Raw genomic sequence first — 21,660 nt, 5'->3', positions numbered from 1 at the left:
GAGAAAGAACGGTATGGGGAAATTTTACAAAATTATGGTCATTCTTTTCCTGCTACACAGAGATAAGTTTGGACATCAAAGCGCGAGAAAGGAAGAAATTTGCACATAGCAAGTCTGAAGTTCTTGGGTTGACATGAACAGGTGTGTATCCGAGACAAAGGAAAATTAATGTTATGTTAAGCACAGAATTAAAACTACGAACTTCAAGAGAATGTATGCAACTTTCAGTCTGTAGAAAAAGTGGATAAATCACTTAGATGATGTTGACAACACTCGTTTTCTCAAAAAGGCGAGAGGTCGAAAATTTCTAACATTTGGTCGCTGTATACATCATTTTCCTAATGTCAACCTTCATCATTAATGGAACCATACGATTATATTAGTTGGACATGGCTCAGAAATAAAAAAATAGGGTAGAACGAGAAAGAAGGGTGTGGGGAAATTTTACAAAATTATGGTTATTCTTTTTCTGCTATACAGAGATAAGTTTGGGCATCAAGGCGTGAGAAAGAAATAAATTTTCACACATCAAGTCTGATGCTCTTGGGTTGATATGAACAGAAGTGTATCCAAGACAAAGGAAAACTAATGTTATGTTGAGCTCAGAATTAAAACCACGAACTTCAAGAGAATGTATGCAAAATGGTTCAAATGGCTCTGAGCACTATGGGACTTAACATCTGAGATCATCAGTCCCCTAGAACTTAGAACTACTGAAACCTAACTAACCTAAGGACATCACACACATCCATGCCCGAGGCAGGATTCGAACCTGCGACCGTAGCGGTCTCGCGGTCCCAGACTGAAGCGCCTAGAACCGCTGGGCCAAAGCGGCCGGCAGAATGTATACAACTTTTAGTCTGTAGAAAAAGTGGATAAATCACTTACAATGGGAAGGCCTCAGACACGGCCAACCGATTCGGCTCAAATTTGGCAGGTCGCTTGTGTACAACCTAAAACGAAGGACTCTAAGATATTTTGGGTCACCACCCTCACAATTTTGAGAAAATCACCCTTAAAGGTTATGACGAGCAATCGACTCAAAATTGGAGTGATCGATAGATAATTGTAAATAGAGCATTTTTCATAATCAGGTATGGGGTCCGCAAACGCAAACTTTTGCAGAAATCGAGGAAAGAAACTTTTACAACTGGCGCTTTTCTACTCATATGTGAAACGCTTTTCGCCGACTGCGCCGATAGCGTAACGGCCAAGGTAATTGGCTGGGAATGCGAAAAACCGTGTTCGAATCTCGAAGAAACCTAGCGGATGTTATTCTTTTCGTTTGTATGTTTCCATACCTCAATTGATAGGGATAGGAGGATTAATAAGGTAGGCAAATAAATTTCTCAAACCTCTTGGGATAGTAAACAACTAAAATGTTACTCCAGGCCACTTTACACTCGCTCTTCCAATCACTGTTACGTGTCCTCACTTTTCTTCGAACAACTAGACGGATGGTAAATGTCATAAACATTCGAAACAAATATACTCATGGCACCAAGAACATCTAATGAATGCAATCTTTCGACAGCTGCACTGTTCCTTCCGAAGAGTTGGAGGAAAACAAACTTGGTTTACATTTAAAAATATATCTTTTTCGGGAATTAATTTTGATGCGTACCACGCATTGCCTGAAAAATCGGTGCTGAAAGTTGGTTATGAATTATGCCGTGAATAGTTATTGCATCCGTGCGATTGTGCAATTCCCAGCCAGTTACCTTGGCCTGTGTTTGGTCGTTGCGGACGTCACATGACATCCGTTCAAGTTCGTTTGTTGATAGTTCCACTGAGGTTTTTTTTTTTTTTTTTTTTTATTAAAGAGGCCAACCGGCTCTCTGACCGAACACACGGAGCCGGCCCGTTGCGCTGTCGGTGCTGTCAGCGAAAAACGTTTACCATGTGGGTACAGAAGCTGCAGCTGTAAAAGTTTTTTAGCTCGATTTTTGGAAAAGCATGCGTTTTCGGACTCCATACCTGATGATGAAAAATGCTCTATTTACAATTATCTATCGATCCAGCCAATTTTGGGTCAACTGCTCGTCATAACCTTTAGGGATGATTTTCTCAAAAACGCGGGGGTGTTTGTAACGCCGGAAATGCATATCCTCCTGTTTCCATCTGTTGTACTATAAAGTTTTTCCTTATTTTGTTACCTGAAAATATGACGTTTCTGTGTCTTTGTATATTGTAATTGTTTTACTATTTGTATACACATGCATTTATGTCGATGTATAATTGGTTTGTTTTGTAAATACTATTTGTATTTTTACGCTTGCCTAGGGAAAACTATGCTATCGAACGATTACATCGATAGGTCGTGTGGAGAACCAAAGTGTTTAGGATCTTTGGTAGTGTTAACTCTGTCGCGTGGAGTGGGTCTGGCTGGGGTAGGGCGGTGGAGCAGGTGTGTTGTGTGACGCTCCCGCGAGTTGCCGCGCTTTCGGGGTTGGGCAGCATGTAATTGCTCTCGACTTGCTATGATAGTTTCTGACACGGTGTCGCGGACGGGAAGCATTAGCTGGTGCACATCAAGAGCCCGTTTCGCCTGGTGACCGTGTCGAGAAGAAGGCGCGCCAACATCCAGCTTCTGCAACAGCGACGGCCGACAATGAGTGACTGTCGCCACCTCCTCGATCGACGGGTTCAAACCTTCAATCAACCAACAAGGAAGACTGGAAGCACGTAAAGTTTTAGAACTGTATGGCAGACCTCAGCTTTTCAAACTGTTCCATTTTCGTAACTATAATTACAGCAACTTAGCATGAACATTTGTTGCTCATTGTCCCAATTGCATTACCAAGCAGGGTCCCTTCCTTTTCCGGAATGAACCCGAGTGTCGTTGGAATTCAAACGACAGCATTAAAGTAATATTATTCCATTTCACTGCTTTAATTTGAAAGTTCAGTTAAAGTATTCATAGCTGGCTACAATATTTAGATTACACAAGCACAAATTATGAGTGCGAGTTTTGTTACCATATTTTAGCTTACCTGTGACTACAGCTCAGCTTGGTACGTACTAAATTTTACTATTGTTAATTGTTCAGAATCATTAAATTCAAGTTCAAAGTTAAATCTCTTATTTCTAAATTGCGTAGATTCAAGTAGCTTTTGAAATGATTGTTGAGGTAGCCCAAGACTAACCTTGTTTTATTGAATTTCGTAGTGCTTCAGAAACAAAGCTCACTACTAATTTCAGTCACTAAATTAACTTTCAATTTTCCGGTTTTATTAATTCTTTTGCTAAATTAACTCAGAGTGTAGCGAAATTTATTACTTCTGACAAACTTTCAGTTTTCACACTACACGTGTCAACCTTCAGTTGCCACGCTTCTAGTGCTAATTATATGTGCAATAACCTTTCTTTTTCAGTTACTATAGTAATTTTTCCCAAATCTCAAATATATAATTACCGCTAGTTAATTGTTAACGTAACGGCCGCACATTTACTTTCTTTATTAACTTTATCCCTTTTCAAAATTAATTTCCACCAGTTTCATTTGCATTTTTCCTTTCATCTAGATGTAACCCTTTCCTCCCTCTTTGCCGACAGGTTAACTTCGGTGACGATTGCTTTTCCCAAATTTCCATTAGGTACACGCGGTTCAATTTTTCACTGTCATTAAGGTCGATAAGTGAGGGGGAGGTTACATGTTGACCCAAAATATCTTAGATTCCTTCGTTTTAGGTTCTACACAAGCGACCTGCCAAATTTGAGCCGAATCGGTTGGCCGTGTCTGTGGCCTTCCCCTTGTTAGATGATGTTGACAACACTCGTTTTGTCAAAAAGGCGAGAGGTCGAAGACCACCGGAATGATTAAGGGAAGCGTGGAAGGACCGACACAATCAATAAGAAGAAGCTGTAATAGCCTACGTGGCCTAACGCAGACTGTCGTTCCAGTTGGAGAGTACAGACCGGGAGACACATTAGCGAGGAGTCGCCTCGGCCGAGAGCTCGGTGCCGACTGGCGGCCGGGCGCGCGCCGCCGCTGGCGCCATCGCGGCGGCGACGGCGCGGGGGGCGTGTCCCGCGGCGGCGGTCCGCGCATGCGCGTGGCGGCGCGGCGCGGGGTGGGGGGCGGCGTCGCGGCGGCGTGCGCGCGTGCCCAGTAGTGTGCGGGCAGCGCGCCAGGCGGCACGTCGCCAGCCGGCATGTGCTAGGGACGCAGCCACCACGGAGTTCCTCGCGGCACCCACTGCGAGCCAATGCGCCGCCTTCTCGGCTGCGGGCGCTGGCGCTGACCAACACGCCATGAGCCAGCTGGGGACGGTGTACGCCACCAAGCGGCGACGGCGCAACGGCAAGAGGTGCGTGCTGCGTCCTCACGTGCTCGCGCTCGTCAGCTGATAGCCTTCGCGTGACGCCGGCTGGACACTCTTTCCCTTCCCGCAGCTGCCGACGTTGCGTGGACCCGCCGGCTGAGCCTCTAGAACGGCTACTTTGTCGAACGCCTGGGGAATTACACGCGTCTCGGCTCTCTATGCTCCTCTCACGTCTCGTCGGCCACTACAGAGATTATATGACTCTACGTGGGCTGTTATCCGTATCTGATACGACTGAGCCAGAAATAATAACACGTTGTTTGGCGTGAACTGTGTCTGGTTCTCGAATGATATAGGTTAAATATATGCTCGCAGTGAACGAACTGTATATTTTTTGGAAGTATCTGCTAACCTTCTTTTTGTGTTAGAAGTCACTACAACCCCTTCAGGACTGACGCACTCCTGTTCTCAATGCTTCATCCCAGAATTCCATTCTCCAGAGTGGTACAAATGCTTCGATCTTCCATTCGTACTGATACAATCGATTTGTGCTGGAAGAAAAATTAAAATTCTCTCCAGTGTGACCTACAGTAAGAACATATTTTACGTAGAGTAAGTCATTTACCAAACGCACATTGACAATAGCGGAGTTTTCTAATTTACGTGAGTATACTACGTTGTAATTGGTACCTCTTCTGTATCCCATGTCACGAGCAATGTTTTAGAGGGTGAAAGTTTTTCGCTAGTCACTGGGCACTTACTCTCTTGAGGCTACGCCATTTCTGGATAATGAAATGCCAGAGACCAGAAAAAGCGCCTCCACGATAATGGAACTGCCTGGACTAATTACTTCGACTCTCGGAATATTTATCCATCGTAAAATTATGAAACAAAATTGCTCCAGATCGATTTGAATTCATTAATAAATAATTAGTGTGAAGGACGTAACTTCGTTTTAAATATTAGCACGTATTCGATGGAACATCGTTCTATGAAATCGTTTGTAAAATCGTAATTTATTCAATTTCACTGCATTATTGGAACCCATTAGCGGATCAGACATTCTTGTAGCCGCAATAACAATTTCTCGGGGGCTTTTTTTATTTCTTTTTGTGAGATCAGTTAGTGTTATTCGCGCTGTTTGAATTATCATTATACATAAATTGCTTTGGAACATTTCACTTCTTATTTCGGATTTATATAGAAAAAATATAAAAGATTTTATTACGCCAGGTGTTAAGTCAGATGCTCTATTTTAAAACAGAGTCGTCTATCCCAGTGGACGCCAGGGATCTGAGTTTGGTCAAGAAATCTGTAAAGTGCAGTTTTACGGAAATATTGTATGTGCATTAATCTTTAACAGAATGCCGATGTATGGATGAGTCGTTAATGTCAAATCATTGTTGCACCAAATTGTGTTCGCACGTAGCATTTCAAGTACTAGTGTGCTTATTAATTTTTGAACTGAGGCATCGGCGGTGACACAAGAGGAATCCATCGATTTTAGTAAAAACGTATCTTCGGGAAAAGTGGCTGAGTTGGGATATCAGAGGTGTACTCCCCGGCAGGGAATGGCCAGTCTTTCTCTCACGCCGAGGTCAGTGTTGAGCGGGGAACACTTCTTGCATAATGCCCATTGATTATTAACCATCTTAGGTTCCCGGGTACCAATAACCATATCTCATCGATTACTGTTTGCCGAGAAGTAATCATAGCAGGGGGCTTTTTTGAGAAGCATGTCTGTCATTAGGTAGCGTGTAACATCTACGCGATGAGGCTGGAAAATGAAGAACTATTATCACGTGAGTCACAGATTCCTGACATTCATCCGAGCGTCTCAATTAATGATTCTTTTTTGAACTGGTCACCTACTGTTCGGGGTACTAAAGTAGGGTATTTTCCGATGAGTGGAAGTCTTTTCTGCATGCAGGTATGGGTGGCGGTGGCGTACCGACTAACTCGCAACATTTCCAACAACGCCCATATTCCACTTCGCTGATGCTGGCATGAATTAACTGACTAATGTCCTCTGCTACCGGACGAATTTTACATTTAATTTGTTATAAAATTAATTTTGGATCAGTTAGTATGTTACCGTTTCAAGAAATATTACATTTTTACATCTTGAACTTCTACCAATAGTCGAAAATATTATACCTCGCAGTAGGCACTTCATATTAATAATTGTTAACGAGTACTACAATTTATGTTCTACAGAAGCGTTTCAGCCGGCGATTTTCACTCGAGCATTCCTGCAAAACCGCCACTGTACGCAAACAAGATTTCCTGCTTCTTTGGCAAACAATGAAAAACAGTCAAGTGATACATAAAGCAGTTAGCAGTCAGTGATGCGATACAGTACTTATTTGCGGAACATCTCGAAGAGAATCAGTTCTGCACTAATCAGTATTCATCTGCTACTGGTCAAGTAAATAATTAACCCTCGAATCTAATACCAGCTATAAGTTACTAGTGTTCACCATACTATCATTTACAAAACAGAATAGAATCTCTTTTCTTTTTTTCCTTGCAATTTAAACGATATTTAGACTATCTCGATAGAGATCAAAAGTGTAGCAATCATTGTTTGAATCACAATTGTACTGAAAATATCCACACGAAGAAGGCTTATGGATACTTTTTGGTGATGCCTTAGCCGAGTCTACGACTTTAACTGGAATCTAAAGACAATGTATAATTCATGGTGGTGACTAAAAAAAAAAATACGTGACATGCAGCCAAGAAAAAGCTATTTCCTGGTATTCCGAAAGTGCAGTTGTTCCCGTTATTTTGCTACAGTGCAGTTCCCTGTGTAAGCCAGGGAGTATGTCCGAATGAATTAATAACCTGAGTGAGTAATGGGACCCATTAGTTACGGACACATATCGGTCACACGACGTGCTGCCTTGGATTGGAGAGTTCTGCAATTTAAAAGCGTAAAAGTAAGCAATAACATCATAGTGACAGAGTATTGGGCGTACTCTTCAGGACAGAATACTGATGCAGTGATTCGTGACGTCTCAGATGTTCACATGTTATCAGATCCACGCAAAAGTTGTATGTTAATGATAATCATGTACCACTGACTGTGTAAGCAGTTGATCACATCGTATGGAAGAACATATATATCTTGACAATCTTCTGCTCTGGAGGCGCTGTTGATACGAAGTTTGTTGCAAGAAAGCACGGACTGTCGTACCTGAGGAACAAAATCGGTTTGGGTCGGCGCCTTTGTCGACTAGTTGTCGGGGTAGTAATTCAGTTAGTCGCACGTCTTTTCCTAACAGTTGATTTCTGTTTGAAAAAATATAGTCGCAGCTTTCTATCTAAGCAGTCGCTCCCTCCATATCTGTTTGAGTGAATGAGATCATGTGCTGGAGAAGACACATACACACTAGCCCCTATTGAACGATGCCTGTTCTGCTCGAACCGACGTTCGAGTTGATTATTGCAATACTTGAGGCCATAAATTTAGAATGTCTAAGATATAATCTACCCATCATGACTAATCACACTATGGATGTGGTACGCGGCTTTTACTGACGAGTGGGAGTGGATAAGCGCACAATATTCGTTGCATTACGTCGTCCCTGAAAGATCAAATACAATCCACACCAATAATATGTGGACAGATCTTGGGAATCTTGGGTCACACATTTCCTCTAACTGGCACACGTAGAAAATATAAGTGTTTTGAATAGCTTTCCTTAGTGAATAGCTAATAGGCTGTACAGTTGTCTCTGATTTCCATTCGGGATGCGTAATGCGTCACTTACTCTCTCTTGCACTAATGATAACGGATGGCGCTGAACTCTCGCCAACAACGCAGCGCTTAAACCCGCAATTTTTTAAGTAACAACACTACAGTATCAAGCATTTTGAAACAATTTCAGTAAAAACACGATGTACGATGCAATCAAGACGACCTCCCAGTACCCCTAAATGTTTATCGCCAAATGCCAGTTACGAGTCATTTAGTAAGAAATGAACCAACTCGTAAATCTGTACCATCCTGCAGCCATGACTTAACGGAATTTATCTACTGTTAAATCTTTACATATTGAAACAGATTAACTTCTTTTTTATTTTCATTATGTTAATTAATTGCTTTGGTACAATTACATGAACTCTTTCAAATATGTATTTAAGGGGTTAGTCTATTTCGTTCTGGTTATGTTTCGATTCTTCATTATTCCTCTATCAGCGGTGTTCATGTTTTTTTCTTTCATTATTTCTCCTGCGTGACCATATCTGAATGTCAAAATACGGAGAAAATTCTTTGTTAGGTATGCGTCCCTTTCATTGATGTGAAGCGGGATTGCGGTAGCCATTCCGAGATTATAAACGCAATTCTAACAGGATTTTAATGTGAATGTGCTATGTTGAATTCAGTGGATTAATCTCTGTTACAAAACGATCTGTATGCCACAGACGTTTCATGTTTTGATGTAACAGAACTGCGACGTTGCTATTTCCTTCGGGAGCAACTACTGTCGCGCTTTCTTTGATTGTCTTTGAAGGTAAGATTTTTGGCGAAATTTTACAACGGCGCTTTTTAAACAAATCCAGCTAAGGAGATCACTTTTTTCTTTGACACACTGTAAGTAAAAAACCAACTTACAGCTATAATTTATGTAAGTAGTTTATATTTCTGCGTATTATAACGTTAAGGTGGCGTGGTAGGAACAATGCGCGGATTGCAGGGTTTTTATCCGAAATTACCACCTAACGAGGAAGTGTTGCGAATGAATTATTCGGCCTTTTAGCGCTTCAGACCCTTCCGCTAGCGTAGCCCTCTACGTTTTCTATTTATGATGCGTTGATAATTTTTCCGGAACTACAGACCCACTCATGACGGATGATTTACACCTGCAGCGCCATGGTCCACTGCTTTTCTAGATACATATCAATTATCTTTCATTAAAAATGACAGTCAGGTCATTGTTGTCTTGTAGCATACATTGAATTTAATGCAACTGCTTGAGCAAGCAGAGTAGACAAAATCACTAACTGGCTTATAGACAACAGATTTTTAATAAACGTAAACATGATCCGTAGTAGGCTGTAATGCGATTTTTATTTAATTGTAGGATTAGCTAATTTCGACTACGTGTCATTGTCAAGCACATTTGTAACATGTGTACTTCATGTCATTTTAAAATCACTTTTCATTACAAATAAAAAATAGCCATATTCTGTCATTTTTACTTGCAATTAAGAATGATTTGAAAATGACTTAAAGTACAGATGTTACAAATGTGCTTGACAGTGATACGTAGTTGAAATTAGTTAATCGCACGATTAAATAAAAATCGCATTACAGCCTAGTATGGAGCATGTTTACGTTTATGAAACATCTGGAGGCTGTGGATTCTCACAAATACAAAAATTTTAAAGACAATAGATTGTTTCTTAAATGCATTAAAACAAGGTACGTAAAGTTTATGTCACATAGCTCTTGTAAAGGCAACATTTTATTATTGCTACATGATCAAAGGATCATCCAGTTATTTTAAATTTCGGGGACTGACGATAAAAGGAAAACGTTTTTGGAAGTATCACATTTAGTACCTTATCCACAAACTAATCATCTTTGCTGTTCACCTACACGGTAATTTGATACGCGGTAGATTGTTTCGTTTTATTATTTTCAAACTATTATGTCTTTTGGCATCGTTTTTGCTGGAACCAAGCCAAGACAGTACACACATCTCCTGCAGGACATTTAGTTAATAGTAAGGACTCACTCAAAAATAGCTGCCGCGTTTACTCATTGAAAACCAGATGAAAAACCGAGTTGCACTAATACGTCACTTCGTTATATATTTATAAAATGATGAGCACTGTTTCGTAGGTGTCATTTATGTAGGCACTGAACAGTAGTAAAAAGTGATAGTGATAAACATCGGACGTAGGTATCTGAATTTATTTATTGAGCTCTTTCCATTCTCTACAGCATTTCCTCCTAGTAGAGCAGATCCCTTTATTGCGTCACAGTATATGAATACTGTCGCGAATCTCATGTTTTCTGTTTTTCAATCAGCATTCTTTGAACTGTACTTGAAATTATTCGTTCCATAAACGGGGGGCTTTGACTCAGATGGACCCGCGAAACCTCAGAAAATAGATAAACAAACAAAATCCTGCGGTCGCTTCATGGGATAAATTGTAGATATGTCAAACAGTGTGGGAGGTATGACATGAATGTAATTGCCGGAGGTTGTATTTTAATCATTTCTGACACTGGTAATAAAAATGACACGAAGCAGGGGTTCCGGTTGTCGCATAAGTGAAGAAACGCAAGCGGCGAGGCCATTCTACAAATGGCCCGCGCCCTTTTCCGCAGATACTAAATGTCTCGTTAAGCATTCTGCCTGGGGTGGAGGGGCTCTTACGATATCCTTATCCAACTCTGTTGTGCGCGCGCCGTGAAATAACCTAGGTTTTATTTCGTCAGAAATAATTATCCACTACTATATGTACGATGGCAAAGATTGGATTTACTGCGTTTGTGAACTCATGCCCCGTCCTAATGACGCTCAACCTTCGTCTTCCTTCCTTCCTTCTAAACCGTTTCGTACAGCGCCTGTGTGTGTGTGCACGTGCGGGCGTGCGTTTGTGTGTGTGTGAGAGAGAGAGAGAGAGAAGGAGAGAGAGAGAGAGAGAGAGAGACAGACAGAGAGAGAAAGAGCGTGTGTTTCTCTTATAATTTATTCTTCTGAAATATCAAATGACAGTTTCTTATTTTTACAAACATGATAAATGTTGTCCCTTCAGTTACATTTAAATCCTGAATAACCAACCGACGAAAACCACAAGTCATTCTCATTTGCAGTTACACACAGTATACACTACATGGACAGCAACAATACTTCGGAAACGTTGTAAGAAATGGAAACGACGTTTTCTGCAAGTTCTACGATAGTACTCAAAGAGGTTAATATTTTTTTGTTTGTTTATTCTTTAGTAATCGTATTATCTGCCTAAACACGTAAGCAATTATGTGTCCTTTTTTTCCAAACGGGACGATGTAATTTTTACTGCCATTCGATGGTTGAGAAATCAGTGTTTGAAGCGAAACTCTTCGCACAATTAGCCGGGAAATTTACTAAATATGACGCGGAAATGTGTCGACGCGCTACTCTTTCAACCTGTTAACATGTGTGTATTCGGTAGTAGACATGAAACTGCGCTCTGCCGGCGGGTGGTTCTTTCTTTGGCGTATTTCCCAGATTTTTTTTAACTACAGACACAAACAAATAGTATATCACAATACTCCTTTTTTGCAAAGGTTCTTCAATGTCCTTAAAAAAATTGCAACATTGCGTTTGACAAAAAAAGTTGTTGTTTCGTCATCTGAACCATACAGCAATTTTTAGCGCCCTATCTTTTGCCAAAAACTTTGTTTCTATATCTTTATCTGGCTATGCAATACGAGAACTGTTGTGTAGGATACGTTTTGTATATGGCTCGAAACAGTTTTTAATTTGCGGGGTCATCATTTGTAAATTTCGCTAGTGTACCTTATAGTGAAGACATGTCTTGTTAACGCAAAGTAACATAATTCTTATGAAGCAAAAATGGCACCAATAAAGAAGCAAAAGAACAAATTTGACCGACTAAAATGTAAACATTTCTGTGAAACATTTTCAGGTGATCATTCGCGGTTCGGAAGCCAGAAGGTAATAAATTTTGTTGAATTTGTTCTGAATATTTGAAGATCACATTATCACCGATCTCTGGGATGCAAAACGGATTTCTTCTGCCGTCATAATAAGTATTTTCGAAGCTTACAGAATGCCGTACAGGCGTACTATGTTTTAAAAAGTTGTTTTAAGGTGCTGCTTTAACAGTTTCCAGAATTATTTACGTCCGTTGTTACTTGCCTTCCGTTTGGTGTGTGAATTTCTGTGCGGTGACTCACGGGCGGTTCGATACCTGCTCGGCTGGACTAGCGTCTGTAAGCTGCGGCGTACCAGCAGACGATGTTTTCCCCGCCAGCTCGCATTGCCGATCTTACCATTCCTTCTACGAGTTCTCAGCACTAGTACTGGGAAGCTATGCGGAGCGAAAAACTGTCACATCATCGCTAGTACCACCTTGTCATCACTTCTGCCAGACATCATCCGCTACCGCATGACAAATACAAATGAAGGTGTTTTGAAGAACTCACAAAAATAGTAACGTAGTCCATCGCTGTGGTATGTCGAATGCTTTTATGGGGCTTCTATAAAATTTCTTGCGGTTCCACTGAAAGTGTGTTTGTAGCGTGCACTTATTGCCGTCTGATATCCATGCAACATACCGACAATAATCGTTTTGAACTTTGCTAAGAGACCTGTGATGAACTTCAACCTTTCATGCATGTCTTCATTTTTTTACAGTTTTATGCAACTCACTTGTATCAATGCAAAACAGTTATGTTTACCTTATCGAACAAAACAGAAACAAATACTTTTAAATCGTAACACTCGAGAAGTTTAAAAATGAAAACTTTGATGCAGATTGGTGTTTCTTTTCTAGATCAATAGCTCTTATCAGAATGCAGTTGAGTCAGTACCAGAGAAGCCGAAAGATAAAAGGATTACCGTCTTCATCGTTCAATAACACGTGTCTAAATAAAAGAATTGAATATCAAAATCAAAATATTTATGTACTGAGTATTCGTTACGTTGTTTCTCCAATTTCCTTTGTTTCATTTGTGGCAAACAATATCAGTAAACAATAGTCTAATATTTAGATGAGTTATATATATATATATATATATATATATATATATATATATATATATTCCTACTTTTCCGTGATATTGTGGAGTTTCACAGTGTTTAGTTTTTCTTATATGTTTTGCCAGAATCTGTTATAGTCTTAACTATGCCTATCTTGCGTCAATACATAATACGAGACGGATCTCGACTGACGAGAAATTGACACATAAAGTTAACGACTTACTCGTAACATCCAGTATGGCAGAGGAATAATACTTTCTTCTTACTGCGCTAAACTTTATGAGACACCTAACGTGTTAAGCCTGTTATTTTCATGAAATTTAAGTAAGCCATTAGATCTCTTTGTATCTTTATAATTTTGTTTTCATGCTGCATTTAGATTCTTTCACGGTTTCCCGATGGAAGTGTTGAACATTTTAGCATCGCCGATCGTGGATTTCGCGACTTGGTGTAAAAGCTTCCACCATACATCAGAGTGCCTAAGGTTTTTGTAGTACAGTTTTATCTGTTTCAAATGACTCTAAATTTAAATCGTTATCAGATTTCGGACATCCATCGTGCTTCCGTGACACGTAACTATTAATAACAGATCTGGCCCAGAATTCTTCGTACGTAATGTCAGAATCCATCCAAATGTCCTGGTTTGACCGTCGGTACAGTTTTGTGGACGATTCGTATATCATTTACGACTTGTCACCAAATGATTATGAGTTCCGAGAGGTGGAAATTTTCTATGCAAAATTAAACATTTCTAAATATTAAATCTTGATGATTACTTTTTCTGTTAGAGTTATCGCTAATCTGCTTAACGTACAGTTCTTGCGTATAAAAAAGGATCACGTCATGTAAGTATTACACAATTTCTTCTTTCAGTTGTTCGACATACGCAAAGTCTTTGAAGGTGTTATTCGAAGCCGTGTCTTCAACTTAAGACGAGAGACGTCTGTTCTTTCCACAGTATAGAAATCATGGTAGTCGATAATGGGGCGTGTTAATGTTATTAAAGTTTATAAGGACGTATGAATGGGTTATCAAAACCTAGAACATTTCCAGTGGTACTAATTACTTTAAATTCTGCATGCGTGTGTCTCCTACTTCATTGGTGAACATGAAACTACAATCCGGGTGCTTTTGTCATTATTTCTCCACTTACGTGCTAATCCAGCGGTTCCTCATCATGTTGTGGAATAGGGACATCACCATATAACCTAATAATAAATAATTATTTGATAAATACAAACTGAATACAGCTGCACTTATACTGGAATTTATTGGTTTTGCGATGTCAAAAGTCGTCTTCAGGCTTGATAGTCACTGGTAATTGTCGTTCTAAGCCGGAAGCACGTTCTCGGTGTAAGTAAGTACAACACTCACAATACTGCGTTTTCCGCTCTTGGATATGATGCTGTTATGACATATATGTTCGAAATAATCTATTACGTTTTATAATTCTGTCCTAAAAGTTTTTTTTTCGGTTTCTGATCTTTCTGGAACTAGGGCTTTTAAATGAGGTTCCCAATTTGAAAGCAAAAATGCGCAGTGTAAGTTTTGGGGTTAGTAAAAATAGAATTCTTCTTTTAGAATGAGGGAAGACTCAGTTTAATGCGCTATCGACAACAAGGTAAACAGAGAGGTAGGTTTCCTGAATACAAATCCAGACTGTTGATCAACGGACTAAGATTTAAATTTTCGCACCGTCATACGTATGTTTCTGAACGAAGGTAATGTACTGTTTGAAGACCGACTTACAGAAATAGTTCTGAAATATTTTTAACAATAGAACAGTTTCTTTTATATCTTATTTTGAGTGGTACGATAACCGCTTTTGCACTGAAAACATTAGTCAGCTTGTGATACGCGAATAACATATCCGCTCTTTTTTGCGTTAAAGTCTATGCGGCTGTCTTGATTTAGGTTTTCCGTGGATTCCCTAAATCACTTCAGTTGAAAGCTCCTCCGTCGTTGTTATTACTACGAATGTAATGACCTTGATGTTTACAAGACCTCAAAATCTGACCTTCATGTGCAGCCCTACTGGGAGAACGCCATAACTGCACAGCACAATAGCCATCACGTGGGTCTTTCCTTCACTAAACCTGTACACTGCGTTTTTATTTTCATCTTTTATTTTTTATGGTAAATAGATTGTTTATATTCGATGTTACAACGGATACTGGAAATGTTTTGCTATGTACATACATTTATCTCACATTTTAAACATTTTCCACTTTTGTTAGCCCATCTCGTCTCCCTCTAAATAAATCAAATATCTTCTTACGATCGGGAACATTACATGCCATACCCGATAGAGTTCTTCATCCCTTGACGACCGTTTAGTCCAGTCTTGACATGCTGGAACAATGCAGCATCAATAATATAGGATAGGAACTCAGTAGCTACAAAGTATTTGGCACAAATTCTTGACATAATTACTGAAATATTGTCACGATTAAATATGTTGTTGCTGGTTGTAAATTAGAACAAACGGCGCTATGGATGATACAGCTGTCTACTCCCGTCTTCGACGGGTATTGCAACGACCTCTGCGACTCAAGGGAGGTGTTGTTTCACGGACCATCTCCGAGTGAATTTCGGGAGTCACATGTTTCGACGGTTAAAACGAAATAGGTTGCAATCATTCATCCAGTTACATCTCGTGATTTCCGTACTCGGAAAGAGGCGTCCTCACCTTGAAACAACGCATTTCTTTTTTTTTAAACTTGTTTAGGATACTGTGGGAGAAAGTGAGACTTTATTGTCTGTAGCAGTGTTCGATAGAATAGCGTTATTTTCGGATATCTTAGTCATGCCCATGCACTACGGCTGCGCGGGGTAGCCGTGCAGTGTCAGGCGCCTTGCCACGGTACGCGCGGCTCCTCCCGCCGGAGGTTCGAGTCCTCCCTCGAGCATGGGTTTGTGTGTTGTCCTTAGCGTAAGTTAGTTTAAGTTAGATTAAATAGTGTGTATGCCTAGGGACCGATGACCTTAGCAGTTTGGTCCCATAGGAACTTACCACAGATTTCCAAAAATTTTTTCATGCAGCACAATAATGTGCAACGTACTCATCTGCCAAGGAGGACGATGTTTCTTCCACTGAATTAATGTCGCACAATGATACGATTTGGCCTTGTAAACAGACTGAAAGACTCTCCTGCTCTGAATCTACTAGTCCACTATTCTCTCTACTTCAGATGTATTTCCTTAAGTGATGAGTGAAGAATATCTTCCGAAGTTAAAAGTGTCACCCCTGCATCCCTTAATGTCTTTAATGCGTTAGTACGATAGGGGGAGGCCTTATCGGAGTTTAAGAGAAAATTCCTCAAAGCAGTGATGCACCATCATTTTTCGAAAGACACTGTACCTCAGGATATCTCACCACATTCCTTTCCTCCACGCCGACATCCTTGTTCGACAGCTGTAGCAGAATTGACAGGAGAAATCGAGTTCTTAGCTGAAGTGCATGTATGGCTAGTTTTAAACATGCTGCCGTAAACCTCGTACCTTGTTATCCTGAAACTTTGCATCGAAGGACTTTTCTCTCATTAATGTAGCATTATTTAATTATATCAGTCAGCTGTTCAAGGAATAACCATCTTACTTCAGTACCAGGCACGTGCTGCATTTAATACAGAACTATCATCAGTGATAATTCACTTTCTTGTGTCTGGCCTTCGACAGTTTTAAATTGTTTCTTTGTCACATTCATCCGTTATAAGCAGTGTTAATAGAACTAACTGGTGCTGGTTTCACAATAGAAGAAAAAGGCGTTTGTCACTACATTACTAGTTTTTATTCTTACCTCAGAAGAGATATGCCGTTAAATAATTGTCAGAGAAATAAGTAACCTGATGGTTGCGCGGGTGTCGAACCTCCTACGCAAAAGTTCGAGATTCGATTTCGTTCTGATACTTAAAGTTATCCCTTGTAGTGCGCTGTGTTTGGGTTCCACAGTGCACTGTGCCGGCCGGTGTGGCCGTGCGGTTAAAGACGCTACAGTCTGGAACCGCGTGACCGCTACGGTCGCAGGTTCGAATCCTGCCTCGGGCATGGATGTGTGTGATATCCTTAGGTTAGTTAGGTAGTTCTAAGTTCTAGGGGACTGATGACCTTAGAATTTAAGTCCCATAGTGCTCAGAGCCATTTGAACCAACCACAGTGCACTGTAGTCAACTAGTAAGTGCTTCGACGAAGCGTTTCACAGGACGGTGGAAAGTAGTGCTTACGGCTTCAGAGAGGACAGTGCCCAGCAAAGCAATGTCGTACTCAAACTAGCCTTCGGGTTGATGGTCACTTTGTTTACACACTACCAACGTAAGAATTACGAGATCACGTGCAGCAAGATGGCTTCCCAATACTGCTTGACGTAATATGAGTATCCCCCTAACACGGTATAAGGCCGCCATCTTATCCAAAAACAATCTGGATTTTGCTGGAGGCGCTGCATATAAATCCTGAATGGGTCAACGCACACCAGTTTATACCAACCCTCGCAAAGCTGCCGATCTAATTCTTTGAGAGCCGTCGAACGGCAGTAAACAGTCCTTAATAAGTTTCGCCATAAAGACGGCAATGACTCAGCAGTACTCAAACGCGGTTTACGTGGTGTCTAGGGAAGGCGAGTCATCTCATCCTCATTCTCGTAAAACTGTCCTTTAACATGTATGCACGCGGTAAGGTGCAGTCCCCTGCTGGGTACAACGCCCGCGTCGTTGAACAAACTTTCTCACCCAAAAGAGTCTTAATAACCTTACCGGTTACCTTTTCTCGCGGTGTTACCTCAACGTTCTCAGAAAACTACGAAATAACAAGTCCAAATCAGCACAGAACCTGCACTGTACTTCACATTTGGAAGGAGACGTTCGAATAGTACGCTTTCTCTCGTGTAACCACGCTATAAGGCAGACGCGAGACTAAAAACATACTCACATAACGACACGACGTGTTTCATTAGAGTTATAAAAATACCGAAGTCTACCGCAGAATATCACAAGAAAGCGTAGACTACAGACCGAGTGACGTGGCACAGTGGTTAACACCTTGGACTGGTATTCGGGAGGACGACGGTTCAAACCCGCGTCCGGTCATCCTGATTTAGGTTTTTCGTAATTTTCCTAAATCGCTTCAGTCAAATGCCGGGATGGTTCCTTTGAAAAGGTACGGTCGACTTCCTTCTCCATCCTTCTCTAGTGCGATGGGACCGATGATCTCGCTGTTTGGTCCCCTCCCCTCCAAATCAACGAACCATCCGTAGACTGCGGTACTTTTCCTAGTTGCATGGGCAGTAAAGATCGTAACCGCGTTACCTCCTCGTTATATGTGTTCCATAGCTATCGGGTGTTACCTCATTTCGATCCCTTTGTCTGCGTACGCGATCAGTGTCTTACTAGTTTCCAGCAGAAACCCGATGCCGTGAACTACCTAGAAACTGAGTGAAGATATGTAACGGGCTGCGTAACATACGGAGCATTTTTGTTCTGCATCATAATCATCTTGCCTGTTACTTAAAAGTAAACAATATTTAGAGTACAATCGAAATTGTTAATTTTTAGTTCAGGTTTTATTCCAAAATTGTTTATCTGTAACGTGAAACAAAGGGCTGTTGTGGCAAAAATGAAAAAAAGATACAGATTTATCATAACGCACAAGGCAACGCAGTTTCCTCGAAAAAAGGTGAAATTTAAAGAAAAGGCAAAATAAAAACGTATGAAGCGTTACTTCGATACCTGTCGAGCTTATGTAAAAATGTTCTGTTGTTCATGAACAACCTTCGCACTTATCAATAACAACACGAAAGTCTTGCCTTTGATCGTGATGCAGAACGTCCTATTAACTACAATATAACAGCAATAAATATATAGATTTTTTCTCTTTGTGCATGTAAACTGTACTTTCACCAAAAGAAATTGTTTTTTTTTTACATACAAGCGCAGAAATTACGCGATCAGCTCATTTGTAGTAGTTATAAAATGCATTTTATGTTTTGTAAGGATATAAAATACACAATGGACTAACACCGAAAAATGTGCCGTACTAACCGTGTACCCAACAAACAAAATGAGAAGTCGTCAGCTCCTAGTTTCTCTCTGACACAGTAATTTATGTTTCTTTCCCTATCACTGCTACCGGTAATCCTACCATTTACTACATGACTTATGTACTACACCGAAACCACTGAACCGCAGTTTTGGTAGAGCCCAAATCTTGTTCCCATTGGTTAGTAGCCGAGGTTTTGTCTTTCTTTCGAGAGTAGTATGATAAAGTTGCTTGGCAAGACTTTCTTCAACAGTAGTTGTAGCACGAATGTCTTGAACGTCTAGTTACTTTTGTACTGCTTTCTTTGGTACTGTGTTTCTAGACACAGTAGAACTCGGCAGTAAATATCGTGCCTGTGTTATCCTTATTAGAGGCAAACATCCTCTTTAATACTCTTTAAGTCCATCTTTATACAAGATTGTTGCGGGACCTCGACTGTTCAATGTAAAATATCAGATCAAAAGTACTTCAGTAGTCGATATTTCCAGTATTATTTTATTGGTTTATGCAACCAGTTTCAGTGCTATATTACGCCACTTACAGACCACATAATCGACGTGTAGAACGAATCGCACCTCTTGTACAGTCGAAATAGGGGCCAGCATACAGTCACTGGTCTCTGCAGTTTTATTCTTAAAAAATGGTTCACATGGCTCTGAGCACTATGGGACTTAACAGCTATGGTCATCAGTCCCCTAGAACTTAGAACTACTTAAACCTAACTAACCTAAGGACAACACACAATACCCAGTCTTCACGAGGCAGAGAAAATCCCTGACCCCGCCGGGAATCGAACCCGGGACCCCGTGCTCGGGAAGCGAGAACGCTACCGCGAGACCACGAGCTGCGGACTTTATTCATAAAACAGCGATCCCTTCGCTCATGACTCGCTCACGAGTGATGATGGAAGAGAGCGCTGTGTGACGAAGAAATCTACATACTGTATGCTGGCTGTTATTTCGGATGTACAGGAGGTGGGAGTCTTCCTACAGGTCTGTTAGTGAGCCTGAAGATGCCGTAATGTAACACTGAAACTATTTAGTTACTTGTCTATTGATCAGTCTCACGGTAATTGTTATGATGTGGAACGTGTCAAGTGCATAAGATTTTCACACATGAATCAAGGATTTTTTTAAGCTTAAATTTTTTTGTACCTACCCCATTCCCTTAAATGGCACAAAATACATATATCAGACTTACAGATTTATTTATTCCTATTCAAGAATTCACCTATGGTAGAGAAGGAGTTGTCAACGAGATATGACTTCAGTTTATTTTTGAAACTATTACTACTGTCTATCAGACATTTTATTTAATCTGGTAATTTAACGAAAAGTCGTACAGCAGCATGTTTTACACCTTTCTGTGCCAAAAAAAGGTTAAGTAGAGGATAGTGTCAGTCTTTCTTTCTTCTGGTATTATAATCATGAATGTCACTGTTGTTTTTAAACTGGTCCATGTTGAGAACAAATTTTGTTACTGAGTAGGTGTACTGTGAGGCTGTTGTGAGAATTCCTAACCTTTTAAACAGATGCCTGCAAAATGTGCGACTATGAGCCCCACACATTATTCTAACCACTTTCTTCTGAGCAGTGAATACTTTTTGCCTAAGTGTTGAGTTACCACAAATTATTATTCCGTGTGACATCAGAGAGTGAAAGTATGGAGAGTATGTTAGCTTACTAATATATGTATCATCAAAGTTGGCAATTATTCTGATTTCAAAAGTTGCTGAACCTAGTCGCTTTCAGAGATCCAAAATATGAATTTTCCAAGTAAGATTCTCATCTATACCCATCATACACAAAACTTGGTATGCTCTACTCTGGCTACTGACTTCTGTTGATGTGTTATATTTATTGAAGGAGCTATACTCCTTGCAGTAGAAAATTGGATGTACTGTGTTTTTTCAAAGTTCAGAGCAAGCCTATTCGCAGAAAACTAATCAATAACTTTTGCAAGAACATTATGTGTATAATTTTCTATTGGGGTTTCTTTTACTCGATTAATAATGATGCTTGTATCATCAGCAAACAGTGTCAGTTCAGCATCTTGTTTCAGATAAGAAGGGAGGTCATTCACATATATCGAAAACAGAAGGGGACCCGATATCGAACCCTGTGGAACACCAGTTGCACAAATAAAATAAAATAAAATAAGACTGAAAATTTAGTAGGCTCAAGGTGTTTTGATTGGACATTCCCTCTTTAATGCTTTCCTTTCTTTATCAGTAATTGAAATTGTCTTCCATTATTGCACAAAGAAAAAAATTGGTTTTCCCATTAACTGCCGCGGGGGTAGTCGCGCGGTCTAGGAGCCTTGTCACGGCACGCGCGGCTCCCGCCCCCCCCCCCCCCCCCGACGGAGGTTCGAGTCCTCCCTCGGGCATGGGTTTGTGTTTTGTCCTTAGCGTAAGTTAGTTTGAGTTAGATTAAGGGGGGAAGGACGTCAAACGGGCCGACTTGGAGCAGGAGCGGCATCACACGACATTTTAATTTCCAGTGTCTATACTTTTACAAATAAGTTCATGAAACTTTGTCAGCATCACCAGGAAGGATTCAGAATTCACACTCATTGCAGTGGAAGTTCGAAAACATAAGAAAATAATTTTCTTTTTTACGTGCGAAATTTCA

The 21,660-nt window shown here is 40.4% G+C and overlaps 1 protein-coding gene across 1 annotated transcript in view; it reads left to right on the top strand.

Moving 5' to 3' along the window:
* Positions 1-4,129: 4,129 nt before the first annotated feature.
* LOC126249454 (circadian locomoter output cycles protein kaput-like) overlaps positions 4,130-21,660 on the top strand; it is an 830,365-nt gene continuing 812,834 nt past the window's right edge. The window contains exon 1 of the mRNA XM_049951107.1: positions 4,130-4,310. Coding sequence (XP_049807064.1) covers positions 4,255-4,310 — 56 coding nt within the window. The 5' untranslated portion in view covers positions 4,130-4,254. The remainder of the gene's footprint in view (positions 4,311-21,660) is intronic.

This window comes from Schistocerca nitens, chromosome 3 (assembly GCF_023898315.1).
Source record: "Schistocerca nitens isolate TAMUIC-IGC-003100 chromosome 3, iqSchNite1.1, whole genome shotgun sequence".
Classification (NCBI taxonomy): domain Eukaryota; kingdom Metazoa; phylum Arthropoda; class Insecta; order Orthoptera; family Acrididae; genus Schistocerca; species Schistocerca nitens.
The sequence above is the reverse complement of the archived record's forward strand: the minus strand, read 5'-3'. Positions and strand labels throughout refer to the sequence as shown.